Source organism: Indicator indicator, chromosome 8 (assembly GCF_027791375.1).
Source record: "Indicator indicator isolate 239-I01 chromosome 8, UM_Iind_1.1, whole genome shotgun sequence".
In the NCBI taxonomy this organism is placed as follows: Eukaryota; Metazoa; Chordata; class Aves; order Piciformes; family Indicatoridae; genus Indicator; species Indicator indicator.
In genome coordinates this window covers 33,712,013-33,736,628 of record NC_072017.1, presented here as the reverse complement: position 1 = coordinate 33,736,628, position 24,616 = coordinate 33,712,013, and the positions used below count along the sequence as shown (strand labels likewise).

The window sequence follows — 24,616 nt, the reverse complement described above, 5'->3', positions numbered from 1 at the left end:
GCTCAGGGGAGACCTCATTGCTCTCTACAACTACGTGAAAGGAGATCGTAGACAGGTGGAAGTTGGTCTCTCCTCCTAGGCAACCAGTGGCAGAACAAGAGGACACAGTCTCAAGCTGCACCAGGGGAAGTTTAGGCTTGAGGTGAGGAGAAAGTTCTTCCCAGAAAGAGTAATTTGCCATTGGAATGTGCTGCCCAGGGAGGTGGTGGAGTCACCGTTCCTGGAGGTGTTCAAAAAAAGATTGGATGTGGCACTTGGAGCCATGGGTTAGTTGTCAGGAGGTGTTGGGTAATAGATTGGACTTGATGATCTCTGAGGTCTTTTCCAACCTGGGTGATACTGTGATACCAAGCCTGAGTAGCTGGATTTGCTGAAGTCTTAGACTGCAAGGTGTAAATTTCCCCTAGTGTTTACTGAACTGTACCTAATGAGTCAAAACAGGGCCTCCAGAAACAGCTTACATCAAAAGATTAGGTGGCTTCAAGGCTACAACCATCCCCAGGAGCTGCAGCTATCCAAGTAAGGGCCTGCTGCCTGGAAACAGTGGAGGAATCCGTTCAGGAGTCCAGAGGTGTTGGCAGTTGTCAGGCCAGGATCACCATTGAACCAAAGATGTGTGAAGGGTGGATGCAGAGTCTGAAGGGTGTATGTGCCCAGGGATTTCTTTGTTTGCATTCCTAGCTGGAGGCACCTGGCTCAGGCTATGCCTGGGGAGCATGTAAGTGATGGTATAATGGACAGAAAGGTGTAGTGTAAGTACCTGAGAGCAGCACTGCAGAGGACCTCCTCAGCAGGGTGGTAGGTTGGTGGCCCACTTTCAGTAGCTGCAGCAGGAAACGTTCCCCCTGCAGCAAGGACTCATATCTTTTCTTGGTGATTCAGGACATTCTAGAACCACTGCTGTTGACACAGCCTGTCCACAGCAGAGGGAAGAGCTTGTGCAACTCCAGCTCACCCTTTATATTTTTAGCTGTCTTACCCTTTAGCATGAGAATATTCATGACCAGAAACAACTGATTTCTGTAGAGAATTAATACTTGCCTGTGGACAAAGAAAAAAAAGGCTATGCACAGGCTATAAAATCACCTGGGCTTGAGGGGTTTGTTCAAGAAATTCACACTTTTGGGTAAGATTTTAGGCATGATTTTGTCTAGAGTACAAGTGCAGTGCTACTGAGTTTGAGCAGGTGAAACTGGCATCATCCAGTAGGGTTAATGGGGTTAAATGAGTAAGCATAGAAATGCACTTTGGTGAGCAAGGACCTTAACTGTAGTCACGAGGTTGCTGTTTGCATCTGCTAGCAGGAAGGAAATTTAGGAATCTGCCTAGAGTCAGGGTGAGCAGCCCTGTTGCTGGAATTGTCTTTGATGACCCTTTGCCCACAAATATAAGATCCCTGCTACATGAAGGTTGCAACTCTAGTACACTTTTCAGGTCTCCTTGACAGTCCTCAAAGTTTACAGGTATTTTTGTATAGACCTTGAGATGAAGTCACAGGGAATTTTGGGTGTCTCAGTTTCATGGGCTCTTAATCCCTTACCTACACTGCTCCTATTCCAGAAAGCACAGCTAAGATGACTTTTCTCTCCGTGTGATGGTGGATCAGAATCAGTGCTTTTGGCCCTAGCAGTTCATTTGTCTCCAGGCACAACTATCTGGGGGTGTTGTACCTACAAGTGACTGCTGCTCACTGAAATTTTTTGTCAGGTCTGTTGGTTTTGCAAGCCATTTTGGGAAGAAAGAGGACGATAAAAGCTTTGGTTCTGGGGTCAACAATAAATTACGTTTAAGTTTCTCATTGTGGTTTTAAGGTCTGCAGAAAAATGGGGCAGACTTTTTTTTGTGCTCACCAGCAGGTGGCATTGTTCACAGAAAGTTGGAGAAAAGCCAAAAATGGAAGAAGTGTGGGGAGTGGTTTTATGCTTGTTGGGGAAAAAGAGGAGTGCAGCTGGTGTGACTCTGTCATCACAACAAATGTCTGAGTAACTTACAGGCTAAGATGCCATAGAGTCTTCTCAAGGAGAGGAGGCAGAAGCTCTAAGCCCATGCAGCTGCTAGTTTGTGGTCCTGCAGCCCAAAATGGCCTGTTCCCAACTGCTTTGTTGTAAGGCCCACATAGAGAAGAAGCTGCCGTTGAGAAGGCACAGAGGCAGTATGAACCATGGGCTGGTTTTAAGTGGTCGCACATGGGGACACAAAGCATCAAGGCCCCTGGGGCATGTGGCAGGATGTATATTTTGTTTCTGAAAGCACTTTTATCAGTTGTTTTTTAATTAAAGCTGAGAAGGTTGACAGATGAAATTGGGCATCTATTTTTTTCACATGTCCTCTGTGGATGGGGAAGCACAAGAGACCCAATGTGAACAGAAGATCCCTCCATCTTTGCTACATTTAAGAGACAGGGAGATGTTAGAAGAAGGAACTGAAGACAAAGGGTGTGAAAGAGACAGCAAAGTAGAAATCTTTCCTACTGCTGTTCAGTTAATTTTTGAGTGAACTTAAAGTGGCTTCCTGGGGACCATGACTGTCTGCCTGCAGAACAGAGTGGAAGCTGCAGGGCTTTGCTTTTCCAGCACCTTCAGATTTTATAAAGGCACATTGCAGCTGGATGGAGGAGGTAATCCTTAAATATTAGATTTCTTGGACCCCTCTCCCCACCAGGGCTTTATCCCATGGTACTCCTCCTAGCAGACCTCTGCTCTTTTGAAGTCCAGTGTAGTGAGCATGCTGCTCAGCTGCCTTCTTGTCCTAAGGATCCTGAACTCCACCATTTTGTGGATGCTGCAGCCAAGGCTGTCCTTGAGTTTCCTGCACTGCTGTGCTCTGTTGTGCATGTCAACAGGAGTCCACTCCCATCTATCTATAGAGGGCCTCATCTTCTTGCTGGTAGGTGAATACAATGGCTGATTCACATCCCAAAATGCTCATTCATAATAAAATTGTTGATTCATACTCATTCCCTTTTGCTCCATTTTTACTTCAAGTAGTCTATGATGGACTTTGTTGTTCTTGTTTGTCATACATCTGTGATACTTCACAGACATAAAAGGAAGATAAAAGGCATCGAATGCACCCTCAGCAAGTTTGCCAATGACACCAAGTGGTGTGGCTGACACACTGGAGGGAAGGGATGGCATCCAGAAAAGCCTTGACAGGCTGGAGAGCTGTGCCCAAGTCAACCTCATGAGATTCAACGAGACCAAGTGCAAGGTCCTGCATCTGGGTCAGGGAAATCCCAGGCACCAATATGGGTTGGGCAATGACTGGCTTGAGAGCAGCCCTGAAGAAAAGGACTTGGGGATGCTGGTGGATGAGAAGCTCAACAGGAGCCAGCAGTGTGCACTTGCAGCCCAGAGAGCCAAGCAGAGCCTGGGCTGCATCAGGAGAAGTGTGGCCAGCAGGTTGAGGGAGGTGATTCTCCCACTCTACTCCACTCTGGAGTACTGTGTCCAGTTCTGGACTCCCTATTACAAGAAAGATCTGGACGTGCTGGAATGTGTCCAGAGAAGGGCCACGAGGATGATCAGAGGGCTGGAGCACCTCTGCTATGAAGACAGACTGAGAGGGTTGGGGTTTTTCAGTCTGGAGAAGAGAAGGCTCCGAGGAGACCTTGTCGTGGCCTTCCAGTATCTGAAGGGAGCCTACAAGAAAGCTCTGGAGGGACTTTTTAGGGTGTCAGGGAGTGATAGGACTAGGAGAAATGGAGCAAAACTGGAAGTGGGTAGATTCAGATTGGATGTCAGGAAGAAATACTTCCCCATGAGGGTGGTGAGACACTGGAACAGGTTGCCCAGGGAGGTGGTGGAAGCCTCATCCCTGGAGGTTTTGAAGGCCAGGCTGGATGTGGCTCTGAGCAACCTGATCTAGTGTGAGGTGTCCCTGCCCATGGCAGGGGGGTTGGAACTAGATGACTCTTGAGGTCCCTTCTAACCCTGACAATTCTATGATTCATTAGTTAGAGGGTGTTCATAATTGCTTCAGACCTCTCCAGATGTAAAATTTCCCTCTTCACATTCTTTTCATACTTGCTCAAACACCACAAAGTTTCGTAATCTGTGTTTAGCTAATTTGCAGCTTCCACCTTTGCATTCTGTTGTTCAGCTTACTGAAATGAATGAGCCATTGACTTACCTTCTGCACGTTCTGGGTAGGTATTTATTTCCAGATGTTTGTGTTCCTGTTCTCACAAAAGTGGATGTCATCGTTCCATGCTTGCTTAATTCAGCTCCATTGTTTTGCCATGCACATCTGTATAATCTTCAGAGAGGGTCCCTAAGCTATTGGAAAGGTTTAATTTGACCTGCCCTGCCTGCTGGCCCTGACTCCTAGTTGCTGCTCTGTTGCAACTTTGCACTCCATATTAATGAGCACCTGTAGCAGTTTGTGTATCAGTGATCTGGATGAGGGGGTCGACTGCACCCACAATAAGTTTGGAGATGACCACCTAACTGGGTGGGAGCATTGATCTGCTTGAGGGTAGGAAGGCTCTACAGAGGGACTGAAGTGGGATTGACAGGACTAGGCCAACGGTAGGAAGTTCATCAAGGCCAAGGGCTTGGTCCTGCTCTTGGGTCACAACTACTCCATGAATGCTACAGGCTTAGGGAAGAGTGGCTGGAAAGCTGCCTGGTGGAAAAGGACCTGGGGGTGCCAGCTGAACAGAAGCCAGCAGTGTGCTCAGGTGGCGAAGAAGACCCAACATCCTGGCCTGGATCAGGAATAGTGTGACCAGCAGAACCAGGGAAGTGATTGTGCCCCTGGACTTGGCACTGGTGAGGCTGCACCTGGAACACTGTGTTCAGTTTTGGGTCCTTCACTACAAGGACATTGCAGTCCTGGAGCATGTCCAGAGAAGAGCAACAAGGCTGGTGAGGGGTTTGGAGGGCACGTTGTATGAGGAGCAGCTGAGGGAACTGGGGTTGTTTGGGCTGGAGAAGAGGAGGCTGAGGAGAGACCCTCTCACTATTTACAAGTACGTGAAAGGAGGTTGTAGTGAAATGGGTGTCAGTCTCTTCTACAAAGTAACTAGCAATAGAACAAGAGGAACTGCCCTCAAGTTGAACCAGGGGAGGTTTAGATTGGATGTCAGGAGAAGTTTCTTCACTGAAGATGTGGGCAGGCATTGGAGTGGGATGCTCAGGGAAGCGGTGGGGTCACCATCTCTGGAGATGTTAAAAACAAGTAGTCATGGCGCTTTGGGACATGGTTTGGTAGGCATGGTGGTGCTGGGTTGATGGTTGGACTTGGGGATCACAGAGGTCTTTTCCAACCTCAGTGATTCTTCTTTTAAAACTTTGCTGTCTTCTTAATTCTTGTGGGATTATTGTGCTAACAATATGAGCATGAGGAGTTTTTGTTCAGTAGAGTTCCTTGAATGAGATTGGATTGAAAATACATAAAATCCCCAGAAAGACTGAATGAACCAATCGTGTCCATCACCAGCCTGCACTAACACCCTTTTGTTACTGTCTGAAATGTATCCTTATGGCTTCCTTCATGTTTCTCGGTCACTCACTGTGCTATGCTGCCAGTCCAGTATAAAATGTCACAACATTTCCAGTGGATATGAACTTTTTTCACCTAAAATAGGTGTTTCAAGCTTAGAAAGAAGAAGGTAATTTGTAACGATAGTGGTTTAATGTAAGAAATTATGAGTGAATTCCATTCTGTCAGGAATAAATAAATGGTAGGAAGAAAAGCTTTACTTTTGTGAGTAGTAGGAAAGAAAAGATGAAGGGAAGAAAAGCTTTTATTTTGTGAGTAGAAGGAAAGAAAAATTGATGAAATAATGTGTTAGAATAGAAAAAGTTTAATAAGCTGCCAAGTGTAATAATCAAAATTCCATTTTCCACAGGGTATACAAGGGTACAGAACAGTCAGTTGCTGCTGATTCTGTGATTACATTTCAGGTAAAGTCTCATGACAAACTCAGTTTGGAATTCTGAAGTCATTTAGAAAGTGCAAATGCATGATGCTTTCCATTCCTGCTTTAAGGGGATGTTACTTTTTATTCCTCTCTAAAAAACACCTTACCTGTGTTATACAGAAAAAAAGTAATTTCAGAGGTGTGAAATACTGGTGCAGTTGGTTTTGAGCCAAACCAGATATGTGCACACAAATTAATTCAGCACTGCAGTAGTCTCCAGTCTATCGGCCTCTGCTCCTCTTCTTGCTTGCTCATGCCTCACAAGAGGAATGCCTTTGCATTGATAAAAGCTGTCCCCAGCACCACCCGACCCCTGCCCCTTTTCCCCCTTCTCCCGGAACAACCAGGCTGCCTGTAGGCTGCTGCACACCCTACCTCTCCTACCTAATTCTGCCTTTTCCAATCTCCCCGAGTCCTGTGCCAGCATGTCCCGAAGGGAGTGGCACTGTGGTTTCTCTGCATGCCAGGGGTGCTGTACATGGTGGGCTCAGGGTCTTGAGCAATCTGGCTGAGCAATGCTGATCCAGCAGCTGTTGCAACACAGTTACGCCAGTTGGCTTGTGTTTCACCTACAGTCATTTGCCTCACCACCAGCTTTCTAAGAAGTGTGCCCTTTACATTTTGTGTTACTCTACCGACCTTGTAGTTGTATCACACCTCACAGCTTTTCAGCTTGATGGGACAAGGTATCTTATGTCACAGTGGTATTGCCTATGCTTTCCTAGAGCTGGCCAGCCTTCTGCTCTGAGGTCTTTAGCTGTCCCTCCACTCTCAGGTCAGAGGAGTATTGTTGCAGCCACTGTTCTGAGGGCAGCTGCTGAGTGTGTGCAGAGCGCAGGATTCCCTAGCTGACCGATTCCTTAACACGCTGCCTATAGCAAAACGGTAACCTTCCATGTGTGCCAAGAACAACATCCTCACCTCGGCACCTTTGTTTGGAACATGCCTCAGAAGCCACCTCCTTGACGTGCTGGCACCTTATACAGAAAAGATTTTAGCTTATCTCTGTGGTTGGGTTTTAGTGGTTAAGTGATTGATAACAAAGGGTATAAAATCCAGCCACTCTGAGCAAGAGTTATCTTCAGTCAGGACTTCAGTTAGGGACTTCTGCTTCTGTTAATTAGCTACTTCTGGCAAGGGCTTCGGTGTAGGGACGCTGCTAGGGATATGCTTGAGACTTCTGTTAGCTGCTTTGTCTGTTAAAGGCTTCCAGGTCTTCTGTAAGTGGGACTCTTAAGACCCTTTAATGCTAGGGATTCGACGATAAAGTAATAAAGGACTTCTGGGAGGACTTCTGAGATTCTCTGCTCTCTGCATTTCTGGAATCTTGTTGCTGTGCAGCAGCAGGGCTTGTGCCTTCATTCGTCACCCAGTGGCCCCTGACTCAGGGGAGAACAACAGAGTATGAGTACACTGGGTGTGCAGGGAGCCACGGGGAAGATTTTCCAATGGCTAGGAGAGCAATGAGGTTTTTTTTGCTTTTTGAGATAGGTCATCCATATGTATGGTCTTTCCCAGCTCCTGTCAGGGTTGTAGCATGAGCACTCTTCTGGCTGGCTGGCTGGCTGGTGGAAAAAGGCACTTGTGGTAACAAGCCCATGTTCAAGTAACTTTTTGAGGGAGAATGCAATTTAAACTGGGCCAGTTTCGTATGGCCACACAATGTATATTGTCAGCTCGTTACTGCAAACTTTATACAAGATAAAGCCTTTGTTGCTTCCACTTAGATAAAATCCCTGTGGTTAATTATATGTTTGGCCAACGTTGGGCTGCTTTGAGGTTCCTCTACCCTGGAGGTGCCACAAAGATTATACGGCTTATAAGGCCTGTAAGTACCATATGTTGTGTCTGCTGTAGTGTGAGAAGTCACAGCTTATCTGCAGCGTTATGACAGATCAGGACATTTATGAAATGACCCCAGCAGGTAAAAATTCTCAAGAATCAGTAAGAGAGATGAATTATGACCACTGCTGTATAAAGCAATCTTACTACAGAGTGATGGGCTGCATTGCGCTGGGTGATGTGATGGTTGCAGGTCTTCTTGGGTGTAGTGATCATGAAATTGGAGTTTCTGATCCTCAGGGAAGGAAGGAAGGGGGTCAGTAGAACTGCCACCCTGGACTTCAAGAGGGCAGACTTCTGCCTGTGTAGGAGACTGGTTGACAGAGTCCCTTAGGAGGCAGCCCTGAAGGGCAAAGGGGGCCAGAAAGACTGGACATTGTTTGGGAAGGAAATATTGCAGGTGCAGCACCAGGCCGGCCCAGAATCATAGATTCATGAAATCATTCAGTCTGGAGAAGACCTTTCAGATCATTGAATTAGCCTAACACTACCAAGTCTGCTGCTAAACCAAATCCCTAAGCACCACATCTACACACTTTTCAAATACCTCCAGGGATGATGATTCAACCACTTCTCTGGGCAGCTTGTACCAGGGCTTGACAACCCTCTCGGTGAAGAAATTTTTCCTAATGTCTAACTTAAGCTTTCCCTGATGCAACTTGAGGCCATTTCCTCTCATCCTGTCACTTCCTACTTGAAAGAAAAGACCGACCCCCACCTCCCTACAAGATCCTTTCAGATAGTTGTAGGGTGGAAAGGTCTCCCCTCAGCCGCCTTTTCTCTGGACTAAACAACCACAGGTCCTTCTCTAGACTTCACCAGCTTTGTTGCCTTTCTTTGGGCCCACTGTAGCACCTTAGTGTCTTTCATGTACTGAGGGCCCCAGAACTGAACACAGTATTCAAGGTGTGGTCTCACTAGTGCCAAGTACAGGGGGACAATCACCTCTCTAGTCCTGCTGGACACACTATTAGGACCAGGGAAGTTCTGTGAAAAGTCTTGGGAGGATGGGGAGAAGAGATTAATTTCAAAAGAGCAGAGCAAACTGTATAGATGAGTATCCTAAGGTCTGCCATTCCCCAGATAGGTGACAGGTCCACCACCCGTGGACTCTTGTCCTAAATTTTTTTTTTTTTTGTGTAGGAAGCCTCAGGCCAGACTCCTTTGTTTGCTCTAGGAGTCTTTGAAATTAGCAGGGACTCTTGACCTCTGTTTTTAGCCCTGGCCAAACACAGCTCACATCCCCAGCAGGCTGGATTTCCATCTCTGAGGCTACTAGAATGCCCTGCTGTCCTTGAAGTGTGTGCCTGAGGTTAGGCCTTTCTCCCTCTCTCCTCTTCCTGTACTCCTTAAATTACAGTCCCACAGGTAAACCTGAGAGATTGCTGTGCTTAGTAAATACTGACAGGTTGTATGCAGTATTTTATCTTTTTGCTTGTTTCTGAAGGAAAAATTTTGATTGCAGAATGCCAGGCACAGTATGAAAGCAGGCTTGAACTTGACAGCAGTGGGACGCTGACCTCTGCCTGATGGCTCGCAGCAGGACAATGCCAGCAGAGGGTAAGGCTGGGCGCAGTGGTAGGGCCTGCCCCTGAAGGTGCTCACGGAACCCTGCAGTAAGAACAGCCCTAAGGAGCCAGGAGCAGGTCCAGCCACAGTCAGCCAATGTGTGCTTCTCAGGCATCTTGCACTGTGTGTTTCAGCATTTCAGCGGGGCTCTTAGGGTGCCAGCAATGTAATTCAGCAAAGCCTTCATGTTCTCGCTGTGTCACTTCTGCTGTGAATTCATAAGCCACTCTCCCCTTTCTTCTTGGCACACAGAATGCCACTGAGAGCAGTGGGGTTGAAGGGCAGCCTCCCACATTGGTGGAAAGACTGGTCAGCTTTCAGCCAGGGCATTTGCTTTCTTCCTGTGATGTTGATGGCAACCACTAAAGAGTTGATTTTTAACAGGTGGGTGGTTTACTTTCCTTCTAGCACTCTAGCTGACTAAGGGGTGGGACTTTCAGCTGAGATCAGCTATAATATTAGAGCAGTGCACTTGCAGGAGCATTTCCAAGCCTGGCTTTCAGTGTATTGGACAAGACTTGTGCAGCAACGTGACTGCTTTGCAGCTGGCTGAATTCTTGGAACAGACACACCTGTCAGCATGAGCACAGCAGGCAAAGTAAGCAAAAGTTTGTGAGAGACATGTTTCTTTGCTGCAGATGAGTAATGCATTTTTAAATGCAGTTTCTTTGCAGGGTGAGAGTTTAGGAGGAAGATGGTACAAGAGAGCTGCCTTTGCTTGTATGCCGCTGTACTCTCCTAGAAAATGGTTGTTATGTTCTTCAAGGCAATAATTTATTTATTTTTTAAAAACACTGAAACAACACAAGGTAACAGCACCAGAATAAGAATAATCTCCTCCCAGGGTTTGTAAACAATGTTTAATCTCTGGTTTAACAGTTTAAGATCTGATATAATGTAGTGAGTGTTTAGATAAAGGTTTTTATCAGATCTATCAGTTTCCATTCTGAGATCTCACTGTGGTTTAAATTATTTTTAGCTTCTTTATAGCTTGTGTCAATTTTGTTTTCTAAGAAAAGGACATAGTTACTGATGTGTTAAAATTCAGGGGATAGTACTGTGCTGATATTAGGACAGTCTTTGAATATGAATATAACAAGTCTGGAGCTTAAGTTAATGAAGGCCAAAAGTAAGTATCACATGCAATGCAGTACTGAGCTGGGACTGAAATGAGTATTGATGTCTTTGCCTAGAAAGTAAGTGACAAGTGAGATCTGGGTTAATACCACTGCTGAAGCCAGAATACCTTGCTTCTTGCATTGCCTCAGAAATGCTGTTGTGGAATCATTCATGTCATAAAAGGCCTTCAAGATCAAGTCCATTAACCTGTCAGTCCCCTCATCCACTAAGCAGCTCAGCGTTCATAGAAGGAGATTGGGTTAGTCAAGCAGTACCTTTCCTAAGGTGCCTTTTATAAACCTACACTGTGGTTGGGTCTGCCCCCCGATATTCCTGTATTTAATGTGTGATGGCACTCAAGATGATCTGCTCCATACAGTCAGAGACACTGCAAGAAACAAGAACCCAGAGATAGAAAACAACTGAAGGCATGCATCTTGCTGGGATTTACCTTAAGAAAGTACCAGGATTGTTTGCTTTTACTGCCAGATGTCTTCACTAGTCCAAACAAAACAAGAGGGGCAGGGAAAAAAGGCTCTCTTTTAACTCTTAGTTTTGCACTTGTAGTTCACTTGTAGGTAAATTCACCAAGTCCAGTCCCTTGCCTGGCCTTGGACTGAGCACGGTAAATGAAGTGTTGTGATGTAACTAAAATGCCTTATTTTCACTGTGTTTATCTGGGAGTAGTATGTGAGTTTACGTTACCCAGCAGCATAATCTTTGTTGTGTAAAAGGGACTGTTTCTACAGCTACCTTCTCCCTGCTGCAGTAACTTGTAGGGCTGGTCGAATACACAAACGACAAGAAAACTTGTGCCAGTGCTTGCCTTACTAGATGAAACGGGTGATAACGTGCTGCTGTTGTATCTGTGGGATCTTCTTGTATCGGTGAAAGTGCACAGGGACTCAGCCATCAAAACAACACCTAGTTTGGAACAGTGTTGAGTTGTAGGAGGGACTTGGTCTCAGCAGCCCACAGTTCTTGGCAATGTTTGTCTTTATAAACACTACGTGTGCTTTGCCTGCATTGCAAAATCAGCGTTGGGTTGTGTGGGACATAATATAAATACATAACTCCTTTTTTTTTTAAATAAGGAAGTTACTTAGAAAATATGTCCCTGTAAAATGTGGTCTTTGGCCTCACTTGTGAATTTTTTACTAATCACGCTTGTATTTGGCACGTAAATCACAGAATTATCAGGGTTGGAAGGGACCTCAAAGATCATCCAGTTCCAACCCTCCCAGCCCCTGGCAGGGACATCTCACACTAGATCAGGTTGCTCAGAGCCACATCCAGGCCTTAAAAACCTCCAGGGATGGGCTTCTGCCACCTCCCTGGGCAACCTGTGCCAGTGTCTCACCACCCTCATGGGGAAGAATTTCTTCCTAACATCCAATCTGATTCTACCTATTTCTAGTTTTGCTCCATTCCCCGTAGTCCTACTACTACCTGACACCCTAAAACGTCCCTCCCAAGCTTTCTTTACAAGCCCCCTTCAGATACTGGAAGACCACAATAAAGTCTCCCTAGAGCCTTCTCTTCTCCAGATTGAAATGTCATGGGTTAGAGCTGGGCAGGCCACTAGATGAATGGCAGATGCTCTCTCTTAAGATCTCACTTCCCAAAGGGGAAGAGAAAGGGAATAAGGGAGAGAAACTTAAGAACTGGAAAAGAAAAGTAAAACAGCTCTGATGAAACAAAATCTATAAAGTGAAACATATACAAATAATATACAGAACCAATATCGAGCTCGATCCCCTTCCTTCCTACCTGATGGCAATTATATCACTATCACCATTGATGCTGTGGGCAGGCACTGGGGAAGTTCCAGACTGGACTCAGCAGCAGACAGGAACCAGATTGAGGAGCTGAATTCAAGAATGGGATTGAGGAATGCACAGATAAGGATCAAAGGCAGAACCAACAGAGCCTTCCTTCAGGTTCTCCTGGGCCAGTGGCCACGAGGAAGAAAGCTTAACCTTTGTGATCCCTGAGCTTTATACTGACTATACATATAGAGCACATACATCTATGGAACGAAATACCTTCTTGGTCAGTTTAGGGTCACCTGTCCACTAGTCCCTTCAGGTGCAAATTTTTGCTTTAGACCACTCAACGTGGTACACAAGGTTTAGACCTGACCTTGGTCTCCAAAGAAGCAAGTATAAGCAAGAGCTTTTCTGCTTATCAGTCCTTGGTAGTGACTATAAACATCGAGTGTCTGCAAGAACATGCCATTAACTTCAGAAAGTGCAGTCACTGAGAAGAGACTGAGCTGAAAGGCAGAATCACTGAACAGAATTAATTCAGTTCTAGCTCAAACTGGGACATTGTGGACTGTTACATTTAGTGCAAAGCTCTCTATTGCTCCCCTGATCTGGGGGAGCTGAACGTAGTTGTAAACCCCTTATAACAAGGTGCCATTAGGTGATGCATGGATGAACCCCATTACTGCTCTAGCAATGGAATTCCAGAAATGCAGAGGGAAGAGAATCTCAGAAGTCCTCTCAGTAGTCCTTTATTACAGTGTTGTGTAATGCCTTGCATTACAGAGTCTGAGTGTCTGTAACAGCAGAGGTCCCAGAAGCCCTTAAAAGACAAAGCAGCTAACAGAAGTCCCAGGCAAAGCCCTAGCTGAAACTCTCTCTCTCTTTTGAGTGCATTTTTTTTTTCATGGTCCAGATGGACTATTTTTTTTCATGGTCATCTGGACTATTGTGTCCAGTTCTGGGCTACACAGTTCAAGAGAGACAGGGAACTACTGGAGAGAGTCCAGTGGAGGGCCACAAACATTACTAGGGGACTGCAACATCTTTCTTACAAGGAAAGGCTAAGAGACCTGAGGCCTGGAGAAGACTGAGAGGGGAATCTTACCAGTGCATATAAATACCTAGAGGCTGGAGGACATGAGGATGAGGCTGGACTGTTTTCAGTGGTACCCAGTGACAGGACAACAGGCAACAGGTAGAAACTAGAACACAGGAGATTTCACTTGAACTTAAGGAAAAACTTTACTTTGAGGGTGTCAGAGCCCTGGACTAGGCTGCCCAGAGAGATCATGGAGTCTCTTCCTCTGGAGATGTTCAAAAGCTGCCTATGCAATCCGATCTAGGCATGCCTGCATTAGCAAGGGGTTTGGAGTAGGTGATCTCTGGAGGTCCCTTCCGACACCTACCATTCTGTGACTTGGAGGAGCACCTGAAAAAAGCCTCAGAGTCAATGGACAAACTAGCCAAACAGACCAAAAAAGCTGCTTTGGGTATTGGGAGTAGCCCCATCTGAGTTAAATATCCTTCTTGAGAAGAAAGGTACCTCAGCAGGGATAATCTTGCACTGAAGGGACTGTTGGTTCAAGATTACCTCTGCAAAGTTTACACAGATATCCTATCAAGTGGTCACCTCATGGCTGAGTGTGGGTTGTAATGAAATGTTTATAAAGTTGTCTTAGGCTCTGAATTCCATTCTTAACAGTTTTGTCAGTTCACAACACAGGCAGCTTTAGGCAACACAGACTTTATCACAACCTGATACAAAGCACCATTTAGCGTGCCATCTCCAGGAAGACACAAACTACACCAGTGACCCCATACAGCAAAATAATCTTCCAAGGAAGTTAGAAGCAGAGAAGGAGCAAAGAGGATGGTAAGGTATCCAGTTATCATAGGAGACTATTCGTGTTGCTGAAAACTTCGTATCACAGAAATATGAACAGTCAGCCATGATCTTCACAGAATGTTAGGGGCTGGAAGGGACTGTGAAAGATCGGCCAGAGCAGGATCACCTAGACCAGATCACACAGGAATGCATCCAGGCAGGTTTTGAGTATCTCCAGAGAGGGAGGCTCTGCAACCCCCTTGGGCAGCTTGTTCCAGTGTTCTGTCACCATGTTGGGAAGGTAGGATTGGAAATGGGCTTACGCTGTGCTTTGGTGGTGTCTTCTTTGTTGTTTGGAGGAAGGGGTGGGTTTGTTTTCCTTGTAGTTTTCCTTCTCTTCCCCCACATATGATCAGGAGTTTCCCATGCAAAAATGTAAGCGTCTGTCAGCATGGTGACTGGAAATTCAAGTGTCATCCCTTTACCTTTGCTCTGGTTGCAGGTCATTAAATGCAAAGCAGCAGTACTGTGGGAAGCCAATAAACCACTTTCTATGGAGGAAGTGGAAGTTGCCCCACCGAAAGCACATGAAGTTCGCATAAAGGTACTCAAAATAATTAAAACAACTGTTATGACTTGCATTCTACCTTGCTGTTTACCAAAATTGTTTCTATATATGTTTAGGATCCAGTCAGAAAGCGTTCACTAGGTGAGTAGTTACTATACAGTAACCTTCTATGGAATAGGCTTCAAATCCTAAATTTGATCATGAGGTTCTTTAAAAAAAAAACAAAACAAAAAAAGTTTTTTGAGGTTGAGTTTTGTGTTTACCTGTCCTTCTAATACACAAAAAAAAAATTCCAGTACAAGGCAAAAATCTGAATTTTCTATAGCTTGGAGCAAGAAATTCTTTTACTTATTTGAATCTGTGGTAGGGAAATAACTCAGTAGGGCTGGGAGCTTACTTTGTTAACCTAGTACTGAGCATTTTTGTTACAGTTCAGCAATTTTCTTGGTGGAATTCAGCAGCTGTTTTCATTTTAGAGCAGTTTCAAGTGTTACATAAGTGAGAAGAATCCTCTCATGAGGTTGACAACTCTGTTTCACAGAATCACAGAATGCCTTAGGTTGGAAGGGACCTTAGAGATCATCTACTCCAACCGCCCTGCTATGGGTAGGGATGCCTCTCAACTCTATTTAGAATTACAGAATTGTCAGGGTTGGAAGGGACCTCAAGGATCATCCAGTTCCAATCCCCCTGCCATGGGCAGGGACACCTCACACTAGAGCCCCATCCAGCCTGGCCCCATCCAGGGATGGGGCTTCCACCACCTCTTTGGTCAACCAGTTCTAGTGTCTCACCACCCTTATGGTGAAGAACTTCTTCCTAATGTCTAATCTAAATCTCCCCTCCTCTAGCTTGGGATCCATTCCCCCCAGTCCTATCACTACCTGACACCCTAAAAAGTCCCTCCCCAGCTTTCTTGTAGGCCCCCTTCAGATACTGGAAGGCCACAAGAAGGTCTCCTCAGAGCCTTCTCTTCTCCAGACTGAACAGCCCCAACTCTCTCAGTCTGTCTCCATAGGAGAGGAGCTCCACCCCTCTGATCATTCTTCTGGCCCTTCTTTGGAGATGTTCCAGCACATTCAGATCTTTCTTGTAATAGGGGCTCCAGAACAGAAGCTGTAAAGACATACCTGAACATTTCCAAAGAAATGCTGCCATGCTATCTGAAATATGTGATAGTTAATGGATATTTACCTAACTTTACCCTTTCATAGTTATACATTCATGTATAAATATAAGGAATTGTTTCTTTTATCCTGTTCTTCAGACATACTTGTATTGCTAGAACATTGGTTCTGCCAGATAATGTGAGACTCCCTATAGAGCTCAGTAATCCTTGGCAAACGTTCACAAAGGAGCCTCCTTTTGTAGATTAAAGACTAATACAATCCATGAAGGTCATGAATCACACAAGCAAAAGTGTTTAACCTGAGGACTTAACTGTGTGCATGTGTGACTGTGGAAGGAAGCAAGGGACTTCTCCAAGCCTGTGGTATCATTTCACTTCCATCTATGACATCAGGTACATGCTGAAATAGTCCTGTCTTTCCTCTAAATCAGATTGTGGCCACAGGGATCTGTCGCTCTGATGACCATGCGATAACTGGTGCAATTGTTATGCCTTTTCCCATAATTCTGGGGCATGAAGCAGCTGGTATTGTGGAGAGCGTTGGGCAAGGAGTAACTTCTGTCAAACCAGGTACGAAACAGCAGTGGACACAAGCCCTGCGCTGAGTTGCCAGGCTCCTGTGTAAGTCAAAGATGATTACATGCATGAGTGCTCGTCCCACACAGGAGAAGTTCCAGCTTTGAGGTTTCTCCAGGGTGTCTTAAAAGGCACTACGTGCTACTCACGTCTTTCTGTGGTCCCAGTCCTGATTTATTTTCAGGTTTTCCATTCAATTTCTTTTGTTTTTTTTTTTACAAAAACATCTGCAGCTTGCTTTCCACCTACATTGTGCTTTTCCTGTCACAGGATTATGGATTCTTTGCTGTTGGTCATGGGAAATCAGGTTCTAGTTTACACAGCTAATCTTTCTGAAGAACAAGGCAAAGCAAAACACTAGGCAGCTTCTGAAAGCAACTTCTTGTAGTGCACCTAACAGCTAAATAATCCCTTGACTTCAGCAGATCAGAATTTAGGTCTCTGTGTTCGGTTAGATTGCTTTAAAAGTATCTGGGTAGGACTGGCTGTCTGCTCTGCTGCAGGCTTTGTGTATGTGCAGCACCAGTGCACTGAGTCAGCAGTGATAATGAGGGCTGGGTTGCTCTGAGGACACTTATCTGGACCAGCTCCTTCTCCACTACACTCCCTTTGAACTACAGAGTGTACACCAGGAAGTCAGTGAAGGATGCTGATTTTCCTGCCACTGCTGCAAGATGAGATGGGATTTCTATACACACTTAAGAGACTGACCAAATTCTAATATGGGCTAAATTATTAGGACAAATTGTGCAGTAAGAAAGCCTGCATTTTTCCGTTTTTTAGTGGAAATCAAAGAGTTCATTTGATTTTTAGTGTGTCAGAGGTTAGCCACATTTTAGAGCTGCCTAATGACAAATTTATCTGGATTAGGGGTTACATGTTTAGAGATTAGAGATTTACTATACATTATTGATGTGGAAAATTGTATAGCAGTAAAAATAATTCACTGGGAAGCTATGTGCTACTTTAATTACATAATTATTGTGCTAGAGAGTTAGAGTTGTTGCCTTAGTTTGTCTCACTGCTTCTCTGACAAAGGCTTTTACCTTTATTCAATTGCCATAGTAAGAGGACTGCAAATAAGGAAAGAGACTCAAGCGGCCTGTCAAACTGCTGCATAGTTTCCCGTTCTTTGTATGTACTATTTCTAACCCTGTTACCTTCATCCTCCAATCTGTTGTCCTAGTGGGTGCCAATTGCTATCTCAGTTTCTTCACCTGTGTATTACTATTTTCCTTTTAAGTAGAAGATGTAATAAAGTGCTGACTGAGTTCCTTTACCTAGCATGGTTTTATGGCATAGTTCAGACTCAGTTCTATGACAGACACCAGGAATTTTGTATCTTGAAATGAATTGCCACAACTTTGCCCTAATGATGTCCTTTATAATAGAGAAAGATGATTCATGTTCCAAGGGCAGCAGAAAGAGATAAAACCAGCACCGTACTGTTATACACATTTGCTGGGGATTAAATACCCTTGCTTCATGTTTTTACCTGCGTGCTTCATGTTTGCCTCTTTTAATCCCCTGTCATCACTGTTTTATCTCTAGGAGACAAGGTTATTCCACTTTTTATTCCACAGTGTGGGGAGTGCAGCACTTGCCTAAACACCAAGGGGAATATGTGCTGTAAAACTGAGTGAGTTTTCTTTACTAACAACCCATATTTGCTTTTAATGTATGCATAACTGATCATCTTCAACACATTTCACTTGCTGTTATTTCTGGTCATCTTTCAAACAGCCTTGGTTCATCTTCTGGATTCCTGCCAGATGGAACCTCTAGATTCACCTGTAAAGGAAAAACAGTTCACCATTTTGTTGGTACAAGTACCTTCACTGAATACACAGTAGTGCATGAATGTGCTGTAGCCAAAATTGATTCTGGTGCTCCTCTGGAGAAAGTTTGTCTAATTGGCTGTGGATTTTCAACTGGTTATGGAGCTGCTGTGCAGACTGCCAAGGTAAGTATTATGGCTGGTGTTTCTGGTGTCTTACAGGGTCTGCTCAGGATTGTGTGGCCTGCAAGTTGATTGTCATCATGGCAGCCAGGAGGTGTAGACTCTGCTGAGTTCAGAGTAGAAGACACTTCTTTGCCTGCTTCAGTTTCTGTGTCTCTAAGTACACAGAAGTCTTCAATTCAAAATCCATCTATTATTTTTCTCTCAACTTCATCACTCCTAGAAACAGCACTGATTCTTTTTTTTTTTTTTTTGTAACTTAAGTCTAGGAATATACGGAGGCCTATATCTGCAACATTCCTAATGAGTAGAGATACATGAGTGTGGCTTTTACAAAGCTGACACTTTCTCCAGTAGAGTGACACCACAGATCTTAACACCACTGCAATAGAAAGCATCATTAAAAAAACGTGTCTCTAAACCAGGAGATGAGATATGCAATGAAGATCTGCTCTCAGAAATGTATTTTAGAGACAGCTTCTCTTAATCAGGGGTAGAATTACAACAATACATTTGGCTATTGCACTGGTAGGTACATGTGCGAATTCCTCTTTAAAGTACAAGTGGCTGAAGTGAAAACATGTTGGTAATAAGAAAATAGATTGTTCTTTACTTAGACTGTAACACTATGCCCTATTTATCTGGTTTTATAGGTGGACCCAGGCTCCACCTGCGCTGTCTTTGGCCTCGGAGGAGTTGGCCTCTCTGTTGTCATGGGCTGCAAGGCAGCTGGAGCTTCCCGCATCATTGCTGTTGATATCAACAGTGACAAGTTTCCCAAGGCCAAGGAGCTGGGAGCCACTGACTGTGTCAACCCTAAAGATTTCAAGAAGCCCATCCATGAGGTGTTGATTGAAATGACTGGCCAAGGTGTGGACTACTCCTTTGAGGTCATAGGCCGTACTGAAACCATGGTATGCAACTAAAAGCTTTGGTCAAATAAAGCATTAGCTTCTTAGCTCTCTCTTCACTAAACCACTAAGCATCAAGAGTGAGGTACCTGAGAGCCACTGGTAAAGTGGCAAGTTATCTTCAAACCTCCTAAGTCCAGGTATCTGCCAGTGCAATGCAGGGACAGAGCATGCTCAAAAACTGAGGAAAGGGAACTTCAGTGTAATCCCCTGGTCTAGCCATGATGGTTAAATTTCACATAGGCCACTGTCAGCTTTCCAACTGTGGCTTGTCACCAATTGCTAAGACAAAATGGGGAAGAAGAGCAAAGCTAGGACGCACCTAACCCATGACAGCAGATACAATGGTGTGAGCAGATATAATGGGAATTCTTTGATGTGGTTTCAGTTGCCAAAAATGAATTGCAAGCTGAGCCCTGAGAAGAAGACAATCAAACTTTTGTGCCCCAGCAGCAAACTGTGCATGACTCTGGGTGCTCTTTGTTTCAAATGCAGTCTGCAGCCTTGGCCTCTTGCCAGCACAATTACGGAGTCAGTGTGATTGTGGGAGTGCCCCCTGCAGCACAGAAGATCACTTTTGACCCCATGCTCCTTTTCACTGGTCGCAACTGGAAGGGGTCTGTCTTTGGAGGTAAGGACTTGTAAAGATATACCTAAACTAAATGGTTAAGCTCTGTTGGAACTAATGCTGACAGTTATTTTGCTGACAAAGCACAAAGGGAATTAATTATGGGAAATGTTACTTAATGGTGAGAGAAGGAGAGAGAGAAAAAATGAATAGGGAGGGAGTGGGGAAGAAGGGAGAGAAAAAAAAGAGGCAGAGAAATGAAGAGATAAAAAGACCAAAATATACAGAAAAAGGAAAAAAACTAGAGAAGGAAAATGAAAAAGAAATTATTAAAAGGGAGAGAAAGACAGTAAAAGGTAGAAGAGAGAAAGCAATAGAGAGGGAAAGGAAGGAGAAGAGATAAAAACAGATAAGGAGGAAAAAAAAGAACAAAGAAGCCAGTTCCTCTGATGTATTCAATAGACACCTGAATAAAATAGCAGAGACAATTTAAATTCCACTGGGAGTGCATCCTACTATTTCAGAGCTTTGTCTAGCATTGCTCATAAGAAAAAAGCAACACATCCACCTCTGTGCCTCTCCCCAGTTTTGACAGGGAATCAAGTGTCTGGTTACCAACATGGATGGCAGCACTCTGGCTTTTGTGTGATGTGGGATTTAGTGGGCAATATAGCCACAGATGAGTTGAATTAGTATTTAGTGTGGGAGAAAGTTTGGATTCTGTAAAGACTGCAAATTTTACTAGTATTCTACTAGTAAAGCATTCAGTGGGTTTGCTGTATGCAGAATAGCTATGCTTTACCCTGCTGGCACTCTGTGTTACAAAGGTAAAGACATGCTGCAACATTTCATAGTGCTATTCTGCCAGAGAAACTTCATCTGCAAGTGTAAGTTGCCGTGGGCTTTATCTATTTTTGCAAGCATTTAATGTTTCACTATCCATTGTCTGTGGGGTTTTACAGGCTGGAAGAGTAAAGATTCTGTTCCTAAATTGGTTGCTGACTACATGAAGAAAAAATTTGATCTGGGTCCATTAATAACCCACACACTTCCTTTCATCAAAATCAATGAAGGATTTGATCTGCTAAGGACAGGGAAGAGGTAAACATTGTTTAATTGTAAAGATTATATATAAGTAACATAAAAGAGCTGTACAGTAACCCAGAATATGACTTCATGCCAGAGAGGGGAGAAGGCAACCCCACTATGCCCCTTAACCTCACCCAGTGTGTGTCCATGGGTGGCAGAGGGAGAAAAGGCCACACAAATGGGGAAGTCTTTGCACACTACCCATTGGAAAAGAGCACATGACTAAGGGAGCCTGGGAATGCCAAGCTGTAGGGTGGCAGAGATGAGCTACATAACATTCCAAGAAATGTTCTAGGACGAGGAGCAGTAGCACAGAAATAGACAATGTTTACTGGAAGAGCAACTCACCATTCCTTCTGTGAGTTAGGGAACAGAGTCCCAGTGCAATTAGTCCTAAAAGAAGTTTATCTTGAAATTCAGAGCTTTTCAAAATGGAAGGCACTTGGTGTATATCTGTGTCACAAACTCAGAATTTAATTCTCGTCCATTCCTTAAATATTGTGCCAGTTCAGCTCAGAGACTTTTCATGGGGTGTTGAAATCAGAAGTATTTTTTGTTGGTGATATTTGACAAGGTGGGAGTAATTGAAAATTCTCCTTGGTGGAAGTGAGAAATACATTTGTGTATCTTAGTATCTGTGGGCACTACCCTTTTTGAGAGCTATAGCTGATTATAACATACACACTCTGGAGCACTACATCCATCGTTGTTTGCTAGCAGTTATTTTTTGTGTTACTTGCTCTACATATAAAGAGCACATAACAGAAAAATGTAGCCCCTGAGGTTTGTTCTTGGGTTCTAACTATCCAACATGCACTTTTTTTGTTGATGTTGTTTTGGTTTGGTATTTTTTACTGTCTTTGTTTTAGATTTGCTGTAAATGTTAATTTTAGATTTTAGTGAACAGAGAAAGTGTTGTGGACAGAGACACCATCAGCTTTGCTAAAATACTGACAGTCAACCCGAAGACAGAGGCTTGCTGCATTTTTACTAAGTGAAACACTTCAGTGTTTCAGCTCAGAATAAGCTGCACCTTTCAGAGGTTACTCTTAGAGCCATTTGTAACTGGAAAGATGTGTCCAAGCCTGCTTCCGAGGACTTCCTCGTCTATATTTGGTGATTAACTGCCAGAAGTCCTGGGCTTGATGAGTGAAGGCTTCACAGTCTTGCATGAATTTTGCATGAATTTTGTTCTCTGCATCTGCAGCAAGGTTTGGACGCTGGCTCTGTCATTTTGCTGCAAGCAGGGGCTGAGGGTGGGCTGGGAGAAAGTACCCTTGTTGGCTACAGTAGCCTAAATTTTAAGGAAAAAAAGAGCAGTGTTTTGCTGATGTTAGCCAAGAGGCTTTTCTGCAGTCATTAACTTGTCATTCCCTATTGCAGTATTCGCACTGTCCTGATGTTTTAGGATTCCCCAACATTAAGCGGCAGATGGCTCAGCACCTGCACAAACTTCATCGTCTTCTAGTGCAACTGATAAGAAATACAAACCAAGACATTTCTGAAAGATCTTCCACCACTACCTTTGAATAAAAGACTTCAAGCACAGTTTTTATAAATGAAATAACCTTCTTCCTCCTACCTCTTTCTCTTGATTCTTGCTTTAAATTCTCTGTTGTGCTGCAGTTTTCTTGTAGTAGCCAGTTATGAATTACAGGACTTGCTGCTGTCACAGGTGTTAAGGAAGGTTAGGATTTTTTTAAATGGCTTTTAATATGCAGTCTTTTAATAGAAGACAAATGAAGGAAACTGTTTCATTGGGCCTTCTAAGATTAACAGACTTGTGTATGCAGCTCAGCACAGTAAAACTCTATCAGAATTATGTATCCATCTTGAATGACTTTAGCATTCCATTACCTGACATGCAAGGAAGCTACTGCAGAGATTACAATTTGTGGTGACTATGTGTTTGAATTAATAATTTCAGTCAATGATAGCTAGGTAAATCATAGACCTAGGTACTGGAAAGTATCTCACACACTGCATATTTTACCAAATAAATACTTCCAAGTATTCTATATAATACTGCTGTGTTGTGGTTTGGGGTTTTTTTTAACCCTTGTACCTCTTTCATGGGGATGTTTTAGTTGTTTTATCACTGTGGTTTTAGACCAGTTTATACAACTGCATCTGCTGCTTGGGAAGCAATGTCATGAAATAGGAATATTCATCAAATACGATTCTTTATTTCCATGAAAGGGGAGGTATCTTAACTTTAAGGTGGGAATCCAGAGTACATGGGAAGTAACAGGCCACGGGCAACAGTTTGCAAGAAATCAAACATAAAGCATCTACCGCGTTCTGCATTTGTAACACAAACAGGAGCAGAGACTATTTCTGTCTTAGCAAATGTGGTCAGCACTGAAATCTTTTGAAAGCACTGATCAGAGTTTACAGGCACTTGCACACAGGGTAGCTGGGTAGGAGAGTCTGTGGGGCAAGGGATGACGACTCTGGTAATGATGACTTACTTATTTTGTGCCAGCAGAAAGTGTCCTTGAGCAGCCTAGATAGGTTAATGATTTGAGAACAAATTTACCATGAGATTAGACTTTAACAGACAAAGATCCTTAAACATGTGTATAATAAACTCAGTTTAGACAGCAATTAAGGCTCAAACTTAAATAATTTATTTCTGTGAGGTTACCTGAGCAATCAAGTCCAAAATTTTTTTCTAGATCATAATTCTTTTCAGGTATAGTTCAGTTGGAAAGTTCCAATCTCACTCCAGGTAGATTGTGTGTGAACCCGCAGTGTGAACTGGATCGCTGTTCGATCGCTGATCGAAGGAGATGGGGTTTCATTCCACGTAATTGATCTCATCTGTAGTAACAGGGATTTAGCAGAAACAAAAGCATAATATCTGTTCTCAGATTATTCTGACAAACTGTTTTCTGTGGAAGCCAAGCTAGTTTATTGTACATGTAACTCATTACACAAACAGAAGTCAAAGAAGACCTGAATAAACCTAGCTTCTGAGGAAAGGAAGGAGCATAGAGAAGTGAAGTATCCTCCATATGCCAGCTGCATGTTTTGTCTAAGGCATACCCTATTGCATACAGAATGTAAAAGCAGTCTTCAGGGTAAACAAACAAAAAACCAAAAAAATCCCACACATAGAGTTAAGGAGTAAAGTACAATGAACTCCCTGGCTTCTGTACTCCTGAGGATCATGCAAAACCCATTTCTGTTGTAATCTGCCAAGCACAGTAAATGCCTGCTGTTGCTGTGTTCATTGGGATAGTTGTTTGGGTCCAAAACAAAAAAGCCATGAAATCATTCTTACTAGGAACATTTTATAAGGCAGCAATCTAGCCCCAGCGCTGCACCAAGGCCAGCACAGGCCCTTAGGCACCACACGGCAGGGCACTGTTTGAAAGCACAGGACAGGCAACAGAGTCAAGGAGTAAGGGGTATCCTTGGCAACAACAGCATCAAAGCCAAAGGAAGGAAGAATGTCTCTTACAGCAGCAGCAACAATAGCAGCACATGAGCTTTGTGGAGGGACATGGTGCCTCAGCTGCCGAGGTGGACTTTGAGTCTGCCCCACTGCTGTATAACCCATGCAGCTGAGTCAGGGAGAGGCTGGATGAGAAAGAAGGTGACCTGTCCTGAGGTCTACCTGCCTGCCCCACTGCCTGCTTCTGAACACTCCCAGCCACAACACCTCTAACCCCCTCCTCTCCACTTTTCAGCGTTCGCACTGTCCTGCTCTTCTGAAGGATGCAGCCACATGGGAGGCTGAGTTCAGGCACCAATGCAGCA

General features: G+C 44.1%; 1 protein-coding gene across 2 annotated transcripts; it reads left to right on the top strand.

Moving 5' to 3' along the window:
• Window positions 1–9,917: 9,917 nt before the first annotated feature.
• Window positions 9,918–24,571, top strand: LOC128968746 (alcohol dehydrogenase 1). Of its 2 annotated transcripts, none has more exons than XM_054383322.1 (9): window positions 9,918–9,935; window positions 14,553–14,654; window positions 16,179–16,317; window positions 17,875–17,962; window positions 18,067–18,286; window positions 18,937–19,197; window positions 19,690–19,825; window positions 20,725–20,863; window positions 24,547–24,571. In XM_054383322.1, exons 1-9 carry the CDS (start codon window positions 9,918–9,920, stop codon window positions 24,569–24,571), a joined length of 1,128 nt encoding a protein of 375 aa, XP_054239297.1. The 2 variants fall into 2 exon arrangements, with proteins under 2 accessions (XP_054239297.1, XP_054239296.1); XM_054383321.1 differs by lacking the exon at window positions 24,547–24,571 and adding an exon at window positions 22,235–22,259.
• The last annotated feature ends 45 nt before the right edge of the window (window positions 24,572–24,616 follow it).